This window comes from Genypterus blacodes, unplaced genomic scaffold (genome assembly GCF_046128005.1).
Source record: "Genypterus blacodes isolate CSIRO-AG114 ecotype Tasmania unplaced genomic scaffold, CSIRO-AGI_Gbla_v1 ptg000029l_1, whole genome shotgun sequence".
Lineage (NCBI taxonomy): Eukaryota > Metazoa > Chordata > Actinopteri > Ophidiiformes > Ophidiidae > Genypterus > Genypterus blacodes.
The window spans coordinates 2,162,858-2,185,832 of NW_027466842.1; the positions used below are offsets into that span (position 1 = coordinate 2,162,858).

Consider the following 22,975-nt stretch of genomic DNA (forward strand, 5'->3'; position numbering starts at 1 on the left):
CTGTTATATGTTATATGACAGATAACCAAAGGCCGTTGTGAGACAATATACAGTATTTCTTTAAGACCACGGCCATCATACGACACATGGATGGATACAAAACACTCCAACTCAGTTTAGCCCCGTCTTTATTCTTTAAATTAAAACACGAATGTTGTCTTTTAATGTACTTTACGTCATATTTCTTGTTATGCATACTGTGTGTTGAAACATATAACCTACATGTGTGTAAAAGACAATAAACGTTTGACTTACCTTTAATTTTAGACTCATTATAAAGCAATATAATCTGTTTATCTCATCTAAGCTGTCATTTGTCAACTTAACAAAAGGATAGAGTTTTATAAGAGTTTTTGAATGATGGGTTATTATAAATAAAGTGCATCAAACAGCCTAGTTTGTCCCAGTAAACATACGGCCAAAGATTTCTATTGTTGAACGCCTTCACACGGCTCTTACTGTTCATGTACCTACACACACACACACACACACACACACACGCACACACACACACACACACACACAGAGTAACCAGAGATGCAGCAATGACTTGAAATGTGTGTATCATTTAAAGAAGTGGTGTTTTCACTCTCTCTCTTTCTTCCTTCTTTCTTTGTTGTGTAATCTGTGCTTTATGAAATATCATGTTACAAACCTTTGCACGAAAGTCGAGAACGAAAAGAAACAACACACACACACACACACACACACACACCAGCAAATCCGATTAAATTCTATCGACTGAAAGTGTTTTGGAGTGTTGGTGTCCAAACTTGGCAGGAACAAAAGGAAAGCAAGACGCCAGCTGTCCAAGAACTGATACCACAGTACAGTACATTTACCGTGTGTGTGTGTGTGAGTGTGAGTGTGTGCATGTGTCAGTCCCACCCCTCACTTTCACACCTTCATACTCTGATGACACAAAAAACTGTCCCTCTCATCCTTTTGAAGCTGCATTATGGAGGATAATTAATGCACTGACGCAGACGCCAAAGAAAGATAGAGAGAAAGAGAGAAAGAGAGAGAGAGAGAGAGAGAGAGAGAGAGAGAGAGAGAGAGAGAGAGAGAGAGAGAAGGTAGCATTCCGTGTTTTAAGGCAGTCTCGTATTTAATGTATATTGCACAGAGGTTTCCGGCCCCTGTTTCGGAGACGGACTGCCACAAACAAATCTTCAATCCCAAACTCTAACCAACTGCTGCTCGCCACAGATCACCAGATCATCACAGATGACAGAGAAGACAGGATGATCGAAGAACGAGGAGACGACTTGAGAGTAAACGTGAGCGTGCCGAAAAATGTTTGATCCGCGGATGAAAAGTATCCCGTCAGAAACAACACCGAGCAGTTATCCTCTTTGGAAGAAAAGATCATATTTGGTTTGTGTATCAGTCCTCTACACAACGAATCATCTTTTACAGGGACCCTTAATCCCCCCCGCCCCCCCCATAAAAATTAATAAGATGAAATAAAAAGCACAGATTAGGGCAAGTTAGTTAAGAAGTGGAAGTAAAGTAGAAGCCTACATCTAATTTGTCCACTGAAATTAGTGCTAGGGGCTTTTCAAGAGGCGTGCAGAGATGAGAATAGATGAAGGTCCCGCTTTAGCTTAACTTTACTCCGTCTCGTGTAGTTGAGTTCATTCCAAGATACAGAAGAAAGTCGAAAGTCGAAAGCAGATGCATACAGTACATATTAGCAGGACGTGGGAGGTGTGGCTCCCTCTGGAGGCCTTTCAGTCCAGTTCTGCTGACCATGCTCGTCTTGCACGTTTGGGGTTCGAACGCAAAATCCGCCAACACTGCAAATCCCTTAACGTACTGCACCCGCCGCAGTGATTCAAAGGACTGTACTTATGGCGCCGAGCGATTGCCCGGACTGTTTATGGAGCCGTCCCTCAGACCCACTCCTGCATGGAGCGCTTGCAGTACAGTATGTGGCGCTGCGTGCTCTTCCTCCTGAATTGGAAAACGGTGTAGAGGAGGACCATCATGCACAGCGCCAGCACGCAGGGGATAGCAATGGCCACCGCTTTCTCCGTGCCGCCCGTGCTGTCCAATTTGATGACGACGTCCACGTCGCCGTTGTCGTAGTGCCGCTCCTCCGCCACCGGTGGGGTCCAGTCCCAGTCGGGGTCGGCGGGCAGACCGTCGCAGCCCATGAAGTCTCGCAAGATGGACCTGGGGTAGCTGGGTTCCACGCGAAGCAATTGGTTGTTGAACTTCCAGTATTCCTTTCCTTTGTAGAAGTAGGTAAAGCCTGGATGGAGAGATCCTGTTATACAAACATTTAACACCACCATTACACCATTTCATCAGAGAGAAGAAACGTTTTCTTAAACTAGATTCTGTACCGTTGGCCTTATCCACAAAGGCCCCTTGTGGAGAATCAGGGATGCCCTTCCAGATGGTGATTGGTTTCGGATAGCCAGGGTCCATAGTCCTCATGTCCTCATTGTACCTCCAGTATCTACAACAGGTTAGATCCAGATATTACTGTCAACATTCTGAAGCACCACATCACCCTACATTTGTCTACTAAACCACAGCCTCTTCTCCCTCTTAACTGACGCTTATAAAGAAGTCAAATCTCAGAAATGGTCTCTTACAATGTGGAAATGACCGTTAATCACGTAGAAGCGTTAATTTTTCATGGTTAAATTCAGTGCAAATCAAAAATACGTAATCTCATCTCATTTTAGTCCGTGTCCAAGCATTCAGTGACACAAACGCACAAACAAACACAGGACAAAATGGACTACACCACACACTAGCAGGTCACACATGAAGAGATGAGATCCTGTTTGTGACGACTGTCCCGTCGGTCACGACGCGCATCGGCAGATCGAGCGATGACGGCGGCGTGACAAAGCGTTTGGTCAGCTCGCGTGGGCGCCTGACCTCTCTAAGACGATTCATCGTGACAGCTGAGACGTTTTAGTCACAGCGACAAACTCTAAACATCTAAGACGCTGCACATAAGACGCACAAACAACCAGATACTCTGCTGTGGACGCTTTGGAGGGACTTTTAGTTTGAATGATTATGACTTTACTTCATTTCAACTGCAGGTAAGTTAAACTTTCCACATTTATGCCGTAATGTATTTGACTATTTCCACATTGACTTACATCATGCTTAAACTGAACTTGCTTCTTTGTGCCATTAATACTTTTACTTTGGTCAACGATTTGATTGATTTGTTAGTCAGAAATTCGATAAAACAGAACACCTACGAGGTCTAAAATTAAAACTAAATAGTGTCAAGATGTTGCATGAAAAATGAAAAATGACTTTTATATAATGATTGAACATATAGCCTTCTGAGGTATACATAACAGTTGTTCTTCCTTCTATAAGATGTCCTCCTGTCTGGGTCCTTCACACACACACACACACACACACACACACACACACACACACACACACACACAAGCTCGTCATCATCCTTCAGCACTGACCTGTCTCCTTTGAAGAAGTAGGTCTTGGCCACGTCCTCCCACCAGACGGCTGTCTCGATGCTCTGAGTGGGCATGCCGCTCCCAAACAGAGAGATGTCCTGAGGGTAGGAAGGCTGGAGAGTTGTGTCCTTGAAGACCCAGAAACTGTTTCCTAAAATAAAAACACACACACACACACACACACACACACAAAGTTAGTAGGTGAAGACGAACGACGAAGCTCTTTGCTCAGTCAGGCCCTCTGTGAAGGTTTTGCCTATTTATTATGTTGTATTTATCTTTATTTTGAAAGTTAGATGCATCACCTAATTTGGGAAACATATGCACAGCAGAAAATCAATGTGTGTGTGTTATCTGTAATACAATAAACGGCGGAATGATGATATGAAGGCAATTCCACAGAGACTCATTGTTGTGTGTTTTATTGGAGCTATTGTTGCATTTAATTCAGTTTGATCATAAGTGCCTGAGGCAGAGTGAGGAAAGCTGCTGCGGTGGTGTGTTTGCAGTAAGTAGCTGAACTCATTCACATACACATACACACACACGCATGCACACACACACGCACACACATACAGTAAGTCCCACCGAGTGAATAAATAAAGCATGAGGCTCTCTGATCCCACTGGGTGACAGATGTCATGTTAATCTGCTTGATGGACGGACAAGGGACCCACACACTCACTCTGGTGCCGCACAAAACAACCTCACACTCATCCAAACATACACAGTGAAAGGTGGATGCATGTTTCTATGATTACACACCCACATTCACTTAGTCATGGTGGGATTGAAGATTATTGAGTCTGCTGTCTTTATGCTTTTGTCACATCACCATCAGAAAATAGGAAAACGTCACTTAGGATTAATTCATCAATCATTCATTTGTCTAATTCATTCTTTATTTCATTATTACCTTTGAAAAAGACGAACTTCCCCTCGCTGTTTTCATAGACAGCATCGATTTTGGCAGGCAGACCTTTCCAGAAGTAGTTTATCTGCATGGGGTAGCCAGGGACCACCGAGTTGTCCCGGACCCTCCAGAACCACTGGTCCTACAGAAATCATCATCATCATCATCATCATCATCATCATCATCATCATCAACATCATCATCATCCCTCCCTGCTCTTTTTTAGGATGGCCACAAACCTTGAACACGAACAGCTCCTGGCGCAAGATGGCCAGCGTGTTGAAGCCTCCGTCGCAGATGTTGGGTTTGGAGTTGGGGTTAGAGGGTTTGGCGCCCTGTGGGGGGCGGTGGGGGCGGACGTGGCGGTCGTGCTTGCGGGGATCCGAGGGAGGGTGGAAGCGGGGAGGAGGGGCTGTGGGCGGAGGCCTGGTAGGCTGGGGGGCTCGATCTGGTGGACCTGCAGGGACGAAGAACATCAGAAACGTCTTGATTTAGCTTTTCCCTACAGAACATCATTTGATTCATTGTTCATCATTTTCTATTCATGCTTTTACTTTATTTTGATTTTTACATTATATTTTATACATAATCATGCATTTCACTTGTGTAAAAATATTCAATTTATATCAATGTTTCACTCAAAATACATCATTCATGCTCTGTAATGTCATTGAAGAAGAATTAAAGGGTAAATTACTTTGTTCAAGCGTACCATAGATTTTCTGGATGCCCTGCAGGTCATCGTGAGGTAGCTTGAAATTCTCTGTGTCCATGTACTGGTAGAAAGGAGCCATGATAGCAGTGGGGTCGTTGGAGTGTTCCAGACCCAGAGCGTGTCCCAGCTCGTGAACCGCAACCAAGAACAGGTCGTTACCTGGTGAGAGGAGGAGGAGGGGGTGGGGAAACAACACACACACTCCATCATGTGAGGCACAGTGAATATACAAGCACCAGAAAGAACACACACATATACACACTCTATATACAGTAGCGTTTACGATCTATAAGGCTTGTATCAAACTCTTTTGCATTGTGGTGCAATAACGATAAATGTTCATTACAGATGAAACTGCCGATTCAGCACAAAACAAATTTGACTGCTAATCAATTCGTGAGTGTGTCATCCAGGTAGTGAGCTGTTTGGAAAGGTTAAGTGCCATTACTGTGCTAAATTATTCAGCTCTGAAGATTGTTTCCAAGTCTATCCTAAAGGCTCCATCAGTTCTAACTATTCAATCGAGGTTTTCTCCAGCTCAGAGCTTCTTTCACACCACTCACACACTCTCCACTCATCGGTCGTCTCTTAAAGATGTCGGCATCTTGCAATCACAGCTTTGAGCTTCAGAATGATCCTCGACAATCCTAGAAAGCTGTGTGTGGTGTGTGCTTTAGAAAAGCCCTGGATCAGGATCAGGATGTCCACCTATAGGCGGGCAGATCCTGCATGCAACTCTCTGCTCTAATTTTGGATCAGATGTAGATGTGGATCCTTTATCCTCATGTTTGACATTTCCCTGTATCTTCCCAGAAATGGTCAAAACCCACCGCCTAAATATGACATGTTCATCCCCCCCCTTATACACTCAAGTGCTCAGAATCAGAGAGGCCCAGAATGAGTTCTTCTCTTACGAATCCGTCCTCTCTCTCAAATCTTATCTAACCAAGTGATTAGTGCTGAATTTTGTTTTTGCACTCGCTCAGTAGTTACGGTTTGTGAGGAACTTTCACAGTTTACTGGAGGCAAACTGCCAAGCGTGGATATTAATTATCTTCCTCCACAAAGGGGAGACGAGCCAGTGTGTGCTGCAGTTCTTAGCGAGCAGAAGGACACACACACACACCGAGGGAGAGAGAGAGTGAGAGAGAGAGAAGGCCGAACAATCACACACACAAATAGCAATGTAAGAAGAAATTGCCTCAGTCCTCGTCTTTGTTCCTAACGTCAACTTGATTTAGAAAAGCAGCGCTCCTTTTCCCCGTCCAGCTTGTGACTGAAGCTGTCCCCGAGAGAGAGTCGCCCATTAATACGCCATAACTGCTCCTGCCAGCACTACTGACCCTCTGCCAGCAGCTAAAAGGTTACACCCTCTCCCCCCCTCTCCCCATCTCCATTTATCAAAGACCACCCGTCCTCCAGCTCACCAACGACGTCCAATTAGGGCCTCCTGGTAGACTACACACACACACACACATGTCAACGCGCAAGCCCCATTAAAATGGCTGCACGGACGTGTAACAATGGGACAACAGTGCAAAACAGAGAAGCTGAATTTGTACTTTGGGGGCGTCTGAGACAATTACAGCAGAGGGGAGCGAGGAAGGTGGAGGCGAGCTACTGTACGTCGGAAAGCAACACAATGCGAGCTGGTAACTGTCTCCCCGCTAATGGAGGAGGACGGGGGGTGGGGGGGTTGGGGGGGGGGGGTGCACTTGGGTATTGGCGGCGCTCCGGCAGGCCACTGGCCCGGCGCCCCTGTAGGTAGGTTGGGGGTAATTAAAGCGGCTGAGAACAGGCATCTGCTTTCACCCCCTGTGGAGCCACAACCCACACTGCTTCCACGGAAACGAGCCTCACGTGACACAACACTGCGCTGCTAGAACTCCAGAAAGCACTCAGCACACACACACACACTCACATCTGTCAATCCTCCTAAATGTTTTATAAGCAACATAACATATACTGTCTTGAAGTAATATGGATATTTATCTGTTGCGTTTTTCTTCTTCAGGTCACTCGTTTCTACCTCTGATGTTATATAATGGTCGCTACACGCGGAACAGAAATTATACTAATACTGACGTGTCGGTAGGCGACGTCTTAAAATAGCAGCGTTCCCTATTCTGTCACGTAAACAATGAAGAGGAGAAACATCCCAATCCTGACAGACGGGCTGATGCGTCGTTACAGGGACAGAATGTGATCAAAGATGGTTCCTGCACTCTTTGTTTTGTTGGTTAAAAGCACCGTTCAGACTCTAACCCCCGCGATAACGTCTGTGATACCACCCGCCTCGCTATCTGTGTTGTGCTTCCGTTCCCCGCTCTCCATCAGGGCCTTATCTTCATCACCTAAAGCGATTGCACTGTTTTTTTTTTTTGTTCCTGTTCCTCGATCCTTTCCTCACTCCCACCACACACTTCACTCGCCAACATTCCACATTTAACAATCCCTCTCTCTCTCTCTCTCTCTCTCTCTTTGTCTTTGCTTAATGTCTATTTTCCAATTGCTTCAGCTCAGGTTTCATAACAGAGTGTAGAAGTCTTAATACAAAAACACCGTTCCACTGCAACATCAAATACTGAGCTTATAATCAAAGTCCAAACACTAAACGTCTGCAGATAAATGCATTTCACTGCAGCTCCGTATTATTCCGTATGTTTATCTGTGACCTCACCAGCTGCTAGACAACACGTATGGATTTTTGATAACATGAAACGGTTCGATGCAAATGGTTTTAAAGGATTGAGTTACACAATCAAACCCAATCGAAGAACCTCTATTCCCTCACTTTGTCCCCTCATTCTTGTCTGTAGACGTTACACTCACCATCGTGATTGGGGTTCCCCAAGGTCCAGGGCTCGTCTGAGTCAAAGTGTGTGTCCCCTCCGATGCCCGGGCCGGGGAAATAAGCGTGCGCCAGGAATCCCCCCTCCCCGTCGAAAGGCGAGCTGTCACCGTGAAAACCCGAGGCGAAGATGATGGTGATGTCCACGTCGCGCCTGCCGGTCTCCAAGGCGCTGTACGGGACGGCCTCAAAGCGTAGGGGGGTCACGCCCTGCCACACGTCGAAGGCCCGCCGGATGGCATCGTGGGTCTCTCGGGCGCCGACTTTTGGCGTGACGTTTTTTATGCTGCAAACAGAAACCAGCGAGGAAAAACACTCACATACTGCTGAAGAGAGCTGTCAGCCCCTTTACTTCACATACTATTAAATCTGGGGAAACATTTAACTTTTCCAATGTGGAGACACTTAAAAAAAAGTTGTACTTGACAGAACTTTTTTTTAACTTTTATTTAAGCCCAGCAGCTTTCACTGAACTTTTAACACAGCAGTCGTTATCAGTCCCCGGCAGGCAGAGAGGATGGGAAATCTCTGGCTCCACATTCATTCTCATGAATAAAGTGCAGTCAGCAGCAGCGGCCCCGGCTTCGGCACTGATTGACATTCCATTAGGAGAGGTGGCCCATCAATTCAAATTTGGGGGGAGGAAGGAAGGATTTGAATAAATTGACAGTGTTATCTGTCTATTGCCGCTGTAACCTGTCAATTTGCAGTTGTGCCAGAGAGCCGTTTATCAGGTCTCCTCAGAAGCCATTAAAACTGGAGCTCAGCCGTGTTAAGATGAGTTTTTGGACACTTTTTGCCAAGATTAAACAATCTATACGCAAGACTTTAGAACAATCTTAAATGACTAAGCTGAAATCCTTTCCTCGCAATGCTCCTTAGCCAAAATAGTTCTGGTATTTATGTAAATAAGGACTGAATTCAAAACACAGCCTGATCTGGCTTCTTTCTGCAGAAACAAACACGCTCGCTGCACATGCGGGCTGGGAGGTTCAATTTATGCATGTCTGGATTGGAATTTAGGACATTTGGGATGGTGAGTGTATTCTTGTGTTTGTGTGAGCCTCTGCCCCCTCATTTGTGACGTGGCTGTGCGGTCTCTATGACAACAACAGCGCGTACTATCGCAGGTGGTAAAAGCGGACGAGATGAGAGACAAGAGGAGAGGAGAGCAAATGAATGGAAACACCAGCACGTCTGAGACCCCGCTGGAAGCACTGCTATATTAAATGGTCACTATGACAACCACCTCCAGTGTCTCACCTATAGGTAATGTGTGTACGCTGCCACCTCTGGCCCGTCAGCGCGTATCGCCGTTTACGAGACCTCAAAGCACTTTTGAATTTGTCCGGGACTCCACAGCGCGGCCTCTGCATCCAACTTGAGAGGAGAGGAGAGGAGAGGAGAGGAGATAAAGACAAGACAATTAATTGTTACTGTAAATAGAAGCGTGTTTTTGGAGCCCAAACGCTCCACACTACACACACTGATACACACCACGAGTAAGTTGAGGACGGAGACGGAGGAGGACGGGGAGATAATAAACAGTGTTGCATGTTTATTGGAACCACGTGAACGCCACAATAACAGAACAGACAGGGTGTAGATATATTGGAAACGTTTCGTTCTCACCTCAGTGTGACATCACTGCATCATTACGCAGAATGGAGAAGGAAAAAAAAGTGTTAAAAACGCTCGCCAGTGGTCGTTTGAGGGAAGAGGTCACATAAATACACACCGCTTGTTCTGCTCCTCCCTTACTCTTGGCATAGGGAGATGAATCAATACCTCGCATGAGTATTTGCATTGGGGGGAGGGGAGGGGTGGGTGGGGGCTGCACCGCACGTACGGTATGTGTGTGTGTGTGTGTGTATAGGCGTGTTGACAGAACGTGTGTTCGACTCACTCCTTGGTTCTCTCATCCAACGTCCCTGTGACATTGAGGCCATAGACTCGCTGCATGGCTGCGATGGCCGAGTGCATAGTTTGGGCTGAACGCAGGACGGACATGCCTGGTTCTGTGCGGGGAAGGTAGCCATACCTCTGTAGCCATTCCTGTTAGAGGAGGGCAGAGAGGGAGAGAGAGAGAGGGAGAGAGAGAGAGAGAGAGAGAGAGAGAGAGAGAGAGGAGGGGAGGAATAGAGAAGGATGACAAGGAGACGACATGGAGGACAGAGTTGAAGCCTTTTTCCACACAGACACACAATGTCGCCCCTAGTTGTTTGTATTACATCCAAATTGCGTAATATTATTATTATTATTTCATGACTCTTTGGTCGTTAATGTCACCATTTCCATCTGTGTATTATTGTTATTTTCCCTCATTCACCACATGCAAACTCTAGAATAATACAGTCGTCTTTGCTTCTCTCCTTCACTGCAGGATTTGAGGATGCCTTGCTCAAGGGTACCACAGCAGAGTTTACCCTCCTCCCCATGTTTTCCCCCTGCAAGTGGGATTCAACCTGGCACGTTTCCAGGCACCGGCTCATTTCTCAAACCTAGAAAACGCCGTAGCAGTAAGAATGTGCCCGTGCTTTCATTCTGTCCCTCTCTCGCACGACGCTGCAGCGGCGACAAAGCGCCACTGTAATCGTTTTTCATTATCAACGGGAATCACACCGTGCTGAGAATGAGCTTCTGTGTTTCTATTACAAACCCTAACGAGGCACTTGTGGCAAATCGTCTATTGTTTCTGTCTCTCAGGTTGGGATCTGTCAACCACTCACCATTTGTGTGTTGTGTCTACAAGCGTGCGTGCGTGCGTGCGTGCATGCGTGTGTCTGTGTGTGTGTGTGTGTGTGTGTGCAGGATTGTTGCTCTGACCCCGCTGAGGTGTTCTGACACCTCGACACAGAAGAGAGACTGAGTATCATCCAGGGTCACTGTCAGAGTCAATCTGCACACCAAAGGCCTGGAGGTGACCTGGCCGTCCACAGCTGTCCTCACACCGAGCCAGCTGCCTTCCCATCGCCGCGCACACACACACACACTCACACACAGTCACACACACACACTCTGAGATCCACCAGCTAGCTAATCCTCCAAGCTGCTTCCTCTGTCCATCCCTCCCTCCCTCCCCCTCCTCTCCTGCCTCCATATCCCGCTTTCTGCTGAGCTAAACGCCTTGTTTATCCCTTTTCCCTTCTCTCCTGTGGGTGTGTTTCCTGTGTGTTGTGTTGTTCAAAGGCTCACAGATCCCACAGATTGCACCCAGCCGTAAAATTGAATAATGATCTGTTGTGTTTGACTTTCCAGCTATTTAAATCCTCCACACACACAGGCGGCTGGAGCGACGAATCAGGTACAATATATCACAATAGAATCACGCAACTGTACATTTTCAATTCCTTCCAGACACACTGACGATGCCAAACCAGGAGTGACTTTATGGGGGCCTGTCCAGAAAGTCTCTCTCTATCATAAAACACCACCATCTGAGTGAAAACAACATGACTAGATAGCAAACACACCTCACTAAGTGCTGCACATTTAGTAACAGTGATGCTGGATCAGCTCAGCTCCATGCACCGCAGTGTAATAACCCCAAAATGAGCATCGTTCTGTTTCCATATTGCACCTTACGATTGAGGGATGCGCTGTATACGTTTTTGCACACATTTCCCTCCGTGTTAACGCCGTTTTTGATGGCGATTCCGCGGCTTGATCGTGGCTATTTCTTGTGATGTGGAGGAGAGGACGCGGTCATTTGCCGAGCCGCCTGAAGGCCATTTGTCTTACCTCGACGCTGAAGTGGTGATGCTCCTCTCCGGACACGGCGCACGAAATCCAAAGCAAAACATGCAAGCAGAAGGCTGCCGCGTACAAACAATCCGCTGGTTTGATGTTACTGGAGGATACTAAGGTCATAATGACCCGTTTTTCCAGAGTGTTAATCAGAAGAAGCCGCCCGTCTGCTTTGGCTCTTGTGTCAGATGAAAGCCATCAGGCGAAGCTGTACGTTCGAGGCGGATTCGGACGAAAACGGAACAAGAACAATCCCGATGGTCGCACAAAATGTTCCGATGTCAGACTGAGATAACGCGGCATGTTAGACCCGCTGTCCTCGCCATTCTTATTGACATCGGGGGCCACGTCCATCCAGCAGCAGCAGCAGCGGCAGCAGCAGCAGCAGCAGCATCAATGGCCATGTACAGTACCAGTGTGCGCAGGATACAGAGAGGGAGAGAGAGAGAGAGAGAGAGAGAGAGAGAGAGAGAGAGAGAGAGAGAGAGAGAGAAGGAGAGAGACTCCCTCCCGCCTCCACGCCTGCGCTTTGATTCTCTCGCACGGCGCAGCACCATGAATAGCGGCCCAACAGAGTGTGTGTGCATGTGAGATGACACGCATTCCTCTGCGCTGCGTGCGTGTGCGTGAGGGTGTGTGTGTGAGAGAGAGGGAGAGAGAAAGAGATAAAGAGAGAGACTATAATCTATCTATCAAGGCTTGAGCTGCAGTTTGAGCTTTAATTCCTGATTCCAATGTAAACAACTCGAGAGCCATTTGATCAGTCATTCTGCTGTTGATGCACTTGTGTATTTTTATGTTTTTAACCCTTAAAAGAATGAGATATACATACTGCAGTTCTATATAAACACAAATCTGACGCCCGCATCTGACCACCAACTGGAATAACTGATTGATAGATTAATGTGTCATCTATTTGTTCACTTTGCTCATGCATGAGTGTTAGAATATTATATAATCTAATTTACACCTCCAATGACCTTTGAACCCCGTAACGCGTCAAAATCCTGAGTGAATGTGTGAGATTAACCCTGATGTTCATCACACAGTACTGTGGGTCTGCATACACCTGCAATACCAAGGCGACGTGCAGGAAGTGAACACACCACAGGATGGCGCTGTTTCATTGAGAAAACTGAGCAAACCTCATGTGACACAGTCCTGACTCCATCTCACATAAAGCAATAAAGCAATAAACTGATGTGGCAGGAAGGGAGTGGGGAGTGAGGATGTGTGTGTGTGTGTGTGTGTGTGTGTGTGCGCGTGTGTGCGTGTGTGCGCGTGTGCGCGTGTGCGTGTGTGTGTGTGAATCCTTAAGCGACAACAGCAAACAAATAATATCATATTTTCCATTCAATCCTCCTATCCTATGCACAGTGTGTTGACATCAATGGTCTGCCCGTCCATCTGGAAGCCCTCCTGACCCACAGTCTTCTCCCGTGTTGGACAGGACTGGTGCATCTTCAAAGAGAGGCGCTGACAATCTCTCTCCCCTGTCTCATCTCAATATAGCAGCGGTGGCATATCGGTTGAGCTCTGCAGCCTGTCACACACAGCCAGAAAAGCTGCCGAAGAATGATCCATCTGTGACTTCTCATCCTGTTAATTCTAAAAAAAGGAGGGGTAGAAAATGTAGATAATTCCTATGGAAGCACGGAGGAGCGGCACCATGGCTGAACAGACCATGAGGGGGAGGATTGTTGGACGCATGGCGTTGGCATGTATGTACAGTCATTTGAACCCAAGTTGCATGAACCACTCACATGAGATTATTCACATTACTCATAACTGACTGCTGTGTTCCATGTTTTGAAACAGGATGTGACTGGCGCAGCGAAGAAAAAGATTCCTATTGGATTAAAACAGGTTCATTCATTTACCTAGAGGTTTTTACAGTGTAACCCGCCGGGCCGCCATGGAGACCACATGCTCTGACAAGGACACATGGCCGCGGGCCAAGTACCAGAGCTTTGTCAGGAAACTGTAAAACAAAAACCCAATAATGCAAAGGTTTTGTTCCTCTGCTGCAACAAGAAGCAATTCAGGGACTATTAGTAGATAATACATTTTTACATCAGAATATTACCCTTACTATTGGAGTTTTGCTCAAGGAGAATAGCCTAAAGGCGAGCAGATGGTGGGATACCAGGTAATCTCAGCGCCTCCTCTAATAAAACCTAATTAATTGGTGCTTGACAGTTGTTCTGAGAGCCCGAGGCCTTTCAAGAAGAGCACTGAAAATAAGCTTTACAAAGTGCTTATTAAAGGTTTTACAGACTCGTGGGCAGCTAATCTGTCTTATTTCACATATCACATGTACGGCAACAACAACATGTACTTCACACCGTGCAGAGATTCACAGAAATCACTCGGGGAAAGCATAAATTGATCTTTGATTCATTTTAGGGAAGATTCCAAAAGGTTCTGCATGTTTTGATTTTGTATTTACTGGAGCGTCAGTGGATCCTATGTGATCCTATATGTTTTCACCCTACAGCACATTCTCATCTCCACCTGCATGGAGTCAATGATGGGAAAGATAACAGCAATATTGGTGGAGGGGGAGGGAGGGTTGTACTTCCCTATACATGTTTTCCAAAATACAAACGTGTCACAGAGATTTTTGATGGTCCATCTGGGCCCCGTCATGCACATCAGAGAGACTTCAGTGAAAACAACGCCGTCGCCCGTTAACGCCTCAGTGAACCACCAAAGAAAACTCCCTGTATAAACATTAATTAATCAAACGATCTTAATAGGTGTGTCTTTCATTGTCGGGCCTTAACTGCGCTCAAAAGAACTCAACTATAAAATCTGTGGTGCATTTATTAACACACGCACACACACACTCCCCAAGTTCATAATGTGTGTTTGGGTAGATGGATCCAGCGCCCCTTGTTATTAAATCCTGAGTTTAGTGAATAGCAGCACACAGCGATGAGAGACGGGAATGGGAAAATGTTGCGTCGTGGGACCAGTGTTTGCTCTGACAACCAGTCGCTGACAACTCCGCTTTCACTCTTTTACTCTCTTTCTCTCTCTCAGACCCTTTTTTTTCTTCTTCAGAATCCCTCCCCGTCTAGGATCCCCAGTGGTTCGGCCCATTACAGCGTGTTTGTTTAGTGTATTTGCGCTCGGGCTGACAGACAGATGTGGTGTGAGGCTCCGGGGTGAAATCCACAGATCTTCAGGACGGCAACGGATGCCGATATGAAAGCCTGTAACAACACGGGTGTGTGTGTGTGTGTGTGTGAGGGAGCTTCGCTTTTGTCTCGGCGTGGAGCTGTCGGTAATTGAGGCATTAGCCTGTGGTTGAGGAAAAGGCCGCTGGTGTGAAGCAGAGGGGTCTTTTGTTTTGTGTATTTTGCTTAATTGGCCCCGCTGTGGCTCGGCGTTCTGTGGTGAACCTTGGTTGCAAAACATTGAGCGCCAACCCATGAGTCGGCTGCAAAGATGTGACCCTGGCACGAGGCTGAAATCTGATTTTCTCTAAAAGCAAAATACATGTGACCACCCTTGATCCTTTTTATCAGAAGGGAACCGTTTCAAAAGTGCCCAACCTTGGAATGTGAATAACTCGGTCTCTTAATGGAGCTTCCTTCCATTAACTTTCTTCCCTCTGACTCACTTCAATGTCACAGAGTCCCCAACAGCCAAACTGACAGTTGCAACACATCCACATTGCCTTCGGAAGAGCTCGCTGCTTTGTTTCCTGTGAAACGTTACACGCACATTAGGTAATTTCTCCTCGAGGAGAATGACCATAATTTCTTCCAACACAATAAGCTCTTCCTCCAACAGTACAACCAAAGACGATTTGCTGAGCCATTAGACTGAGGTAATGAAATAAACAGCAGTGTGAAAAATGATTTCTATCACTCCTGTCCCCATAGAGTCTGATCTGTGTACAACAACAAACACATTTAAGCAGTTTGACATCCAATTAGATTCAGCTGCAATCAGACAGACACTTTGTCAACAGTCTAGACATTTTGTTCGTTCAACCCTGAATGGCGCACGCTGGTTGGTTATTCCATACAGGCAACATTTAAAAGGGTAAAGGGAAGAAATAGATGGAATATCAAGAGTATAATACTGTCTGAAGGTTACGGCGGAAATGAGACACAACAAGTTTGTACTTATTAACTACTTAAATGTGTTTTTATGGCCCGAATTTAATGAAACGTCTGCTGTACTGTACCGTTGAAGTGTCTTCCTGTTATGTGGTGGAGGGTTACGTCCAATTGCGTAACCCTGACAAAACGTAGATCCTAATCTGTGAAATGAGCTCGTAATGAGAGCTCTAAATCTCCAGTGACAGTCTGTGATAATGCTGGGGATAATCACCAGGCTTCATCTCAGATAATAAGTATTTGAGTCAATCTAAATCAATCATACAGTAATTGTAGCATCATCGGAGCATTATGACAACAACAACAAACAAATACGCACAAAAAAGTGTGATCACGGATTCGATACAGGCAGGGACAAAGAGGCAGATATTCATGATCCATCCTCTCAAATCACATCAGCTATTGATTACAGACTCATTGTCAACAGTCAGAATCTGTCAAAGGGGCAGATTCTCAATTTCCAGTCAATATCTCGTGCATGAACCAAAAACAGGGTGTTACCTTCCAAATTCAACTAAATCAATAAAAGAACAACACTGAGTCACACTTAACCCTCTAATTCATGCTGGAAAATGTGACTTTGGTATTGTGATATTTAATGATGAGTCAAATGGTGATGACAAAACTGTAAAAGTGAGCTGTACAATTTAGATTAGACTAATAATAATCAGCATCACTATAATAAATCAAAACTGCATCAAAGATCCAAGAGGAAGACTGCAGATGACAGTTTATCAACTTTACATTCACAATTTTACAATTATCAGGTAGCTTAGATGGTAAATATCAAACGAAAAAAACTGTTTTGGGAATCACAGCATATTTCCCACCGAAACTTTTACTCTTTAATATTTTTTAACCCTAAAAAGTCAAAAATAAATCATTCTTGAGTTTGTAATCTCATTTCCATACCTGGGTTCTGCTTTATTTCAGTTCTTTAAACGACAGTCCTAAACAATACACAGCTAGTAAAAACTGTTAGTGCTTTTTCCAGATGTTTCCGTCTATTCCAGGAACTCTCCAGCTGTTTTAGGTTTGTCTGCTTGACCTTTTGCTTAATTGTGACTTTTCAGGTTTATTGGAGCTTCGCAGTGTCTCTTAGCTCATTCGTGACATCTTGGTTGCGCTCAACAACAACATTAATTTGAGTTTTTCTCGTTGATAATTGCTCATATACGTGTTTTTCTTATAAAACGCACATTGTTTGCACCTGAGAGGCTTAAGAAAGGCGTTTGTCCTCCCTCTTGGTGACGTCATAGAGCAGCAGGAGTTGCTCCTATGTTGGCGGCGCTCTGTGCTGGTGGGGCTCCACGGCCGAAGAAGAGGAGGAGGAGGAGGAAGAGGAGGAGGAGGAGGAGGAGGAGGAGCTGTCAAAGTTTGAGTTTGCCACAGAAGAGGAAAGTCTCTCCAAACCAAACCAAACCAAACCCGAAGAACAATCCGAGTGGAATACCTGCAGTTTGTTAGCATGGAATGAGCATTGAACGCATCGCCATGTCAGCCCGCTTCGTAACGTGGATCAGCCTCACCTCCGTGCTGTGCCTGGGCTCCAGCGCGTTGCCGGAAAAGAAAGGTAAGTCCCGGAGCCTCGTACATGGACGTGGCTGTGTTGAAATGTGGGACCGCGGGCTTTCGCTTTCCCTGTTTCCTTGTTTCCCCTCTGTCTTCCGTCCCTCGTTTACATAAATCACGCAGAAATCACGGACTCCACCAAAGTACGCAGAGAAACTTGATCCAGCGTGTGTTTATGTGTGTGTGTGTGTGGGGGGGGGAAAGTTTCACACTGTATTTTCCGAAGTCTGAAAACGCTACGGAGAGTGTGTGAAAGAGTTTACGTTACTAAGTTATGAACGGAGACAACGTAGATCACAGAATAGATCGGTTGTTAAATTTGCCAAAATCAGTAAAAACGCACTTTTGCTCAGTAATCTACACCGAATCCACGATGGTGCGTTTAAATGATGGGCTGAGCACTTTACTGTCACTCTCTGTTCCCTATAGAGCTTCAGCTGGAGGTGTTTAGTCTTTTATTTCGTGATAATTGTGGCATATTTGTGAGCAGATGGTGTGTGCTCTCCATTTTCAGTGTTTGACCTATTTGTTGCTGCATTTAAAATTGGGCCAGCCACACACAGAGACACATACATTTGATGCATCTTCTAATGTACACTTTTACTGTGCGTCTCACATTGATGGTTGGTTCTATCTTTGAAAATTCTCTCACTTGTGAGGTGGTGCAGATGTGCGTGTGTGTGCGCACAGGTTTCACCAGTCAGATCAACCTGGACACTCAATTTCTCTGTGGGAAATGTGCATACGTGGTATGAGGTAGAAAGTGTGAGAAGTGCAGCATGGACTTAAAACATAAACAAAGCTGCATAAAGAATGAAAACAAGCGATGAAACAAAGCTTTCGAATTCTCCTTGCTGTCCCTGAAGTAAAGGTCATCACAGGTATTATCTTTAAGACAAGGCAGCTCTGTTTTGACTGTCACTTCAGTACATTTTAAGGGTTTTAAAAGGCTTTGAAGCTTCACAAAGTGATTTTAAAGGGCAAGTATAAGTACATGTGACACAGAAGTGATGCTGCATGCGTCTCAAATGTTGGCCAGGGCAGCTGTCCAGAGGGAAAGTGAGTAAAAGCATCACTTTATGCAGTAACGACTTCAACTTCCTTTTCTCATGACTCATAATTGTCCACAGTCATTACAGCGTTGTTCCTCCTAGTGAGCAGATAAGCTCGGTGAGCTTGTGAATATGTGTGTGTGTGTGTGTGTTTGTGCTGCCAACAGTGATCCCAGAATGCCTCAGAGACAACACGTGCAAGTTGCAATCTTCCCGTCCGCACTAACAAGTAACAACCGGCGCAGGTTTGCAGAGAAGTATAACAAATCAAATGTGTTTGTGAGCCAGAAAGACAGAGTTCCTAAATATTTCTGGGCTGCTAAACAAACCAGACAGTGGTGAGACTCTCGGCGCAAATAAGGATTTTCGGGAATTTTATTAAAAGCAGAAAACAGTGGAAAGGGGTTACGGTCCTGACAGTTACAGTTTATGAAGTATAATTTGTCTTCCGTTTGCTGGGAAAAGTGGTTTGAAAGTGTTGTTGTTGTTGTTAGTTTTTGTTCTTTAGCCACAGGCTGAGACAGATGTTTCCTCTGTCCAGAATTCTCTTTATGTGAACAAGTTGCCATATTCCCAGAAGTCTCAGGCATCTCCTGGTTAAGCCAAAGTGAAAACAAATTCTGAAATTCTTTCATGTGTGGATTATTTTGAAGTTGCTCATGAAGTAAGAAGCAATTAATCGTGAGTTATTGATGAAGAAAAGTGTTTAGAAGATGCTGTGATGTGTCTGTGAGGCTCTGCCATGCCGGTCACAGATGGTTGATCCATTAACTTATAATAAACCCAAAGATGATTGATGCTGCTCCTAAGCAATGACATCCTAAGCAATGACATCAGATATTCCTTGGGATTCTTTTCAGATTCTTTTCAGATAACGGCTTTTATTTTGAAAATCCCATGTGTAGCTGTTTGGCATGCTGATGCCACCTCTGATGCTGAATGAATCTGTCTGTGTTGTCAGGTTTAATTTACGGAAAATAACTGCACTGGGTATTAATAAAGACCGTTAATGTAGTTTGATTTGATTCACAGCCGGTTTGATGTGAAAGTGTTTGTGTCGCCGGGGAAACGAGTGACAACATCTCGTCATCTGTTTACACGAGGAAGCGGCGGTAGTTTTTTCAAGAGAATCACTTCTGCGTACGTTATCGTATGAAAAGCAAGAGAAGCTTATAATTTGTTGCTGTAGTGTAAGAGAGCTCGTTTTATCACAGTGACACGGTGTCAAACACAAGACGCTCCCAGTGAAACTAAATGAAAAACGTAGTTCCTGTGATCACGCTAATACGTCCAAAAATGACTGGATGGAAATCAGACACGGGGAAAAACAAAAAAGTAAGCCGTTTTTGTAATCAGTGGGCCCACCTCTGGCTCCGTCCGTGTCATGGTGAAGACATTAAGGCCGTGGGCTCCCTCTTTGGAAGTTCATCTGAGATCTCGATGCACTTGGCAGCGAGCGTCTTCTCCCACCTGCCCTGTCCTGACTTTGCCATGTGTGCTTATTAACTGCTGTCGTTTTGTGGGCGAAGTCATCACTGATGTCCAGCGGGCGGTCGCAAGTAATAACTCTTTTAACAAGATGATACGGCCTCCATTGGTTTCTTTCTCTCTGTGACCTTTGGAGTGAAACTGAAATGTAGAGGTGATGAATACTTATATGTTTCTAAACTCTCTTGATCCTTTTACAAGCCGCCAGAGTGCAGATATGAGACTTATGTGTGGAATCAGGACACCTCGAACTGTTCTAACCTGCGGAAGATAAAACCCAATCACAAAAACATGTCAGCAGCTAAATCCATCATCATCTCCTAATGCGAGTGTTCCTTAACTTATGTGGGCACGAGATAACCGGCTTATCACTACGCTTCTCTCTGAGTAATTGGGTTACTCTAGCATGTGACAGAATGAGTTTGGGAGATAATATATGGATGTTGTCAGCATTATTTCACGGCTACAAAGCTGAATCATGACAAAAAAAAGAATTTCGATTCTCCGTATCGCTGCATTTCAGCATCCTGAGTAAGTGCTTTCCCCTCTGCCTCGTGTTGGGATACAGCAGCAGCCCAGCGTTCCTCACCCCGCACGTCTTTTTCCATGGTTTTTCAGAGAACCGTATCTTTATTTTTCATTAAAGCCCACACTCTGGGACCTGGGGTGGTTGTTGTTCGTGAAATATAGGCCACGATCTTGTGTAATCCTAGAATCCCCTCGTCTGGTTTTTAGGTCTAGCGTGGCTGCGGTGCTACTTCTGCTGCTGCTCTGCACAGCACCTCCACTACCTCTGACGACCTTCCCAGACTTCCATCTGCTGCAGCCATTGTCGGATATATAGCTTTTGGAGCCGGGGCCGTGGGAGCTGGAGGAGAATTTCCCTTTCCCCTCCCCTCCCTCCCTCCCTCTCTCCCTTCCAGCTTTGATAAACTGCACTTGGTCTGAGTGGTACAGATCCGCTGGCGAGAGGCTGGATTTTGGTTTCAACTCACGGACAATAGTAGCTCTGTAGAGGGCAGGTTATCTGGCAGCGGCAATGATACTTCTGCTGCAGATCTGCGCCGTGCACCAGACACACCCGGGCCTAGACGCGTATGTCATCGAGAGGGAACACGGTTGTGAAGGCCCATTTGTTCCTCGGCTCACTTTTTTACCATAAAGGTACATCTGACTACAGTAAATCTATTGTATAGCCCGAGAGATGACAGAGCAACGCAGGTCGTAGCAACCGTTCATTACACGTCTGGCTCAGCCGCTGTTCCGTCTGTACTATAATTTAAACAAACCACAACAAATAACATCTTTGCCCTGTTTTCATGTCTCCTATAAATACTTAATACATCACATCAGTGGTGTGAATAATTGAAAGACCTTCTTCTTCTTTTGTCCTCATTTAAAGTAAACTACTGTTGACGCAAACACACGCCTGTAGTTTGTCCACATCGACTCGGAGAGACACTGCATGGAATGAGTGACTCCGTGTGAAACGTAGTTACTCATTGAACTGATTTGTCTCCTTTTGTTTGTACATGGCCACAAAGACATCCACTGGATTTATGGCCTTTCCATGATCCGCTGGCCCAAACGGAAAGAGACCAAGGAATTCGGCCTGGAAAAAAAAAAAAGGCCTCCCGCTATCTTCCCATCTCATCGAGCGCAGTGTCGTGTTTACCTGGAAAAGAGGCCAGAGCGCCGGTGCAGTTATTAAGGCTGCGTTTTGTGTATACCTGTCAGGCTCAGCAGTGAGCCGTCAACAATTTCACTCTTTTCCCCTTTGGAATTAAAACGCCCTTTTTAAAAACACAACTTAAAGGGAACACATTGTACAGATTTCCATGTTCTTATTTGCGACGTTGTTCAACTCGGTAGAAAAACACATTGACCCACTTCTGCACTGCCTTGCTGCAGCACCGCCATACACACTGAGTGACAAAGTGTTGTTGTAGTCACACTTCAATGATTCAACCTGAAGTTTATTTGACAATGTTCAACGCGCTCTCTACTATATTACACTATAAAAAAATGCAGGAGAATAACAAAGAGCGTTTGTATTCCTTTGAAAATAAATGACAAAACAACATCCCTGTACTTTATTGGCATCCTTGCATCTGTACACATCTCTCTCATTACAGCGCAGGGAACAAATCAGCCACATTCTGCCCCCCACTTTTAACATCCTAATGTTCCCATTTGACAATTTACTGTGCAGCCAGTGTCTTGTAATGTCGTTGTCAGCTACAACAAATGAAATTCATGTTCGCAGTAATTTCATCTGTGACAGTGCAATTCATATGCTCTTAGTGTCTTGTCAGGCTGGAAATGGTGCACTGGTAATTCGGCAGTGGTAATGAAGGAAAAGATGGAAAATCTGCACTGAGTGCGTTTTCCATCCTGGAGGCTTCTACTTTGGCTGACAACCATGGCACTAACACACAGATTTGTGCAGCTCGGTACAGTTGAGAGGAGGAGGAGTGCTGCATAGAAACAGTCTGCGGCCTTTTCTCCCCGCAGGGATGAATAAGTCGGCCGTATTTGTATTCAGCCCTGAACTCTATGGATTCTCGTGTTACTATGCAAATGTGAGCGATGACAAAGAGATGGACCTGGCAGATGAAAGGAATAATCACAGCGGAGGGGAAAAACAGGAAAGTCGAGGATGCAGAGACATCAGAAGCACAGGGTGGTTTGGTATTCTTCGGCTTTGCTATTCATTACGTTGCTTAACCATTTATCAAGTAGGTTTCAATCTTTTCAGGCGGCAGAGCAGATAGCATCCGAGCTTTAGTGTCTAGCCTTTATCCTGCAGTGCCACGGTAGGCGTGGCGTCTTCCTCACTGGCCCACAGGTCTTTCGGAGGAGCAATGCTTGCGCAAGAAGAATCCCCTAAAGGAAAGAGAACAATAGCTTCACAAGTAAATCACCATCTCCCGAATATTTCAGAAGAAAGCATTAGTTTGAGGGTGGAGGCTGATTTCTGAATCTTGTTTCCCTAATAACATTGAGCCTCTTCCTGTGTGGTCCATTGGCCTCGTAAACTAAGTGG

The 22,975-nt window shown here is 45.4% G+C and overlaps 2 protein-coding genes across 2 annotated transcripts in view; one reads left to right on the forward strand and one right to left on the reverse strand.

Moving 5' to 3' along the window:
• Positions 1-1,480: 1,480 nt before the first annotated feature.
• mmp16b (matrix metallopeptidase 16b (membrane-inserted)) lies at positions 1,481-12,094 on the reverse strand. Its single transcript, XM_076144913.1, has 10 exons — positions 11,679-12,094; positions 9,844-9,992; positions 9,201-9,317; positions 7,919-8,223; positions 5,084-5,245; positions 4,611-4,828; positions 4,375-4,513; positions 3,459-3,609; positions 2,352-2,467; positions 1,481-2,257 (listed from the first exon to the last, which is right to left on the reverse strand). Exons 1-10 carry the CDS (start codon positions 11,805-11,807, stop codon positions 1,896-1,898), a joined length of 1,848 nt encoding a protein of 615 aa, XP_076001028.1. The 5' UTR covers positions 11,808-12,094; the 3' UTR covers positions 1,481-1,895.
• A 4,972-nt stretch (positions 12,095-17,066) lies between these two features.
• The window catches only part of egfra (epidermal growth factor receptor a (erythroblastic leukemia viral (v-erb-b) oncogene homolog, avian)), a 32,248-nt gene continuing 26,339 nt past the window's right edge, over positions 17,067-22,975 (forward strand). Inside the window, exon 1 of the mRNA XM_076144579.1 lies at positions 17,067-17,390. Coding sequence (XP_076000694.1) covers positions 17,291-17,390 — 100 coding nt within the window. The 5' untranslated portion in view covers positions 17,067-17,290. The remainder of the gene's footprint in view (positions 17,391-22,975) is intronic.

What these genes read in the sequence shown, in the direction of transcription:
- mmp16b (XM_076144913.1), bottom strand. Translation starts at nt 11,807, where the DNA reads ATGACCTTAGTATCCTCCAGTAACATCAAACCAGCGGATTGTTTGTAC. An exon ending in TTGGATGAGAGAACCAAGGA is followed by an intron (nt 9,318 to 9,843) that starts GTGAGTCGAACA and finishes TCTCCTCTCAAG; the next exon opens with TTGGATGCAGAGGCCGCGCT. An exon ending in CTTTGTGGATAAGGCCAACG is followed by an intron (nt 2,258 to 2,351) that starts GTACAGAATCTA and finishes CTCTCCATCCAG; the next exon opens with GCTTTACCTACTTCTACAAA.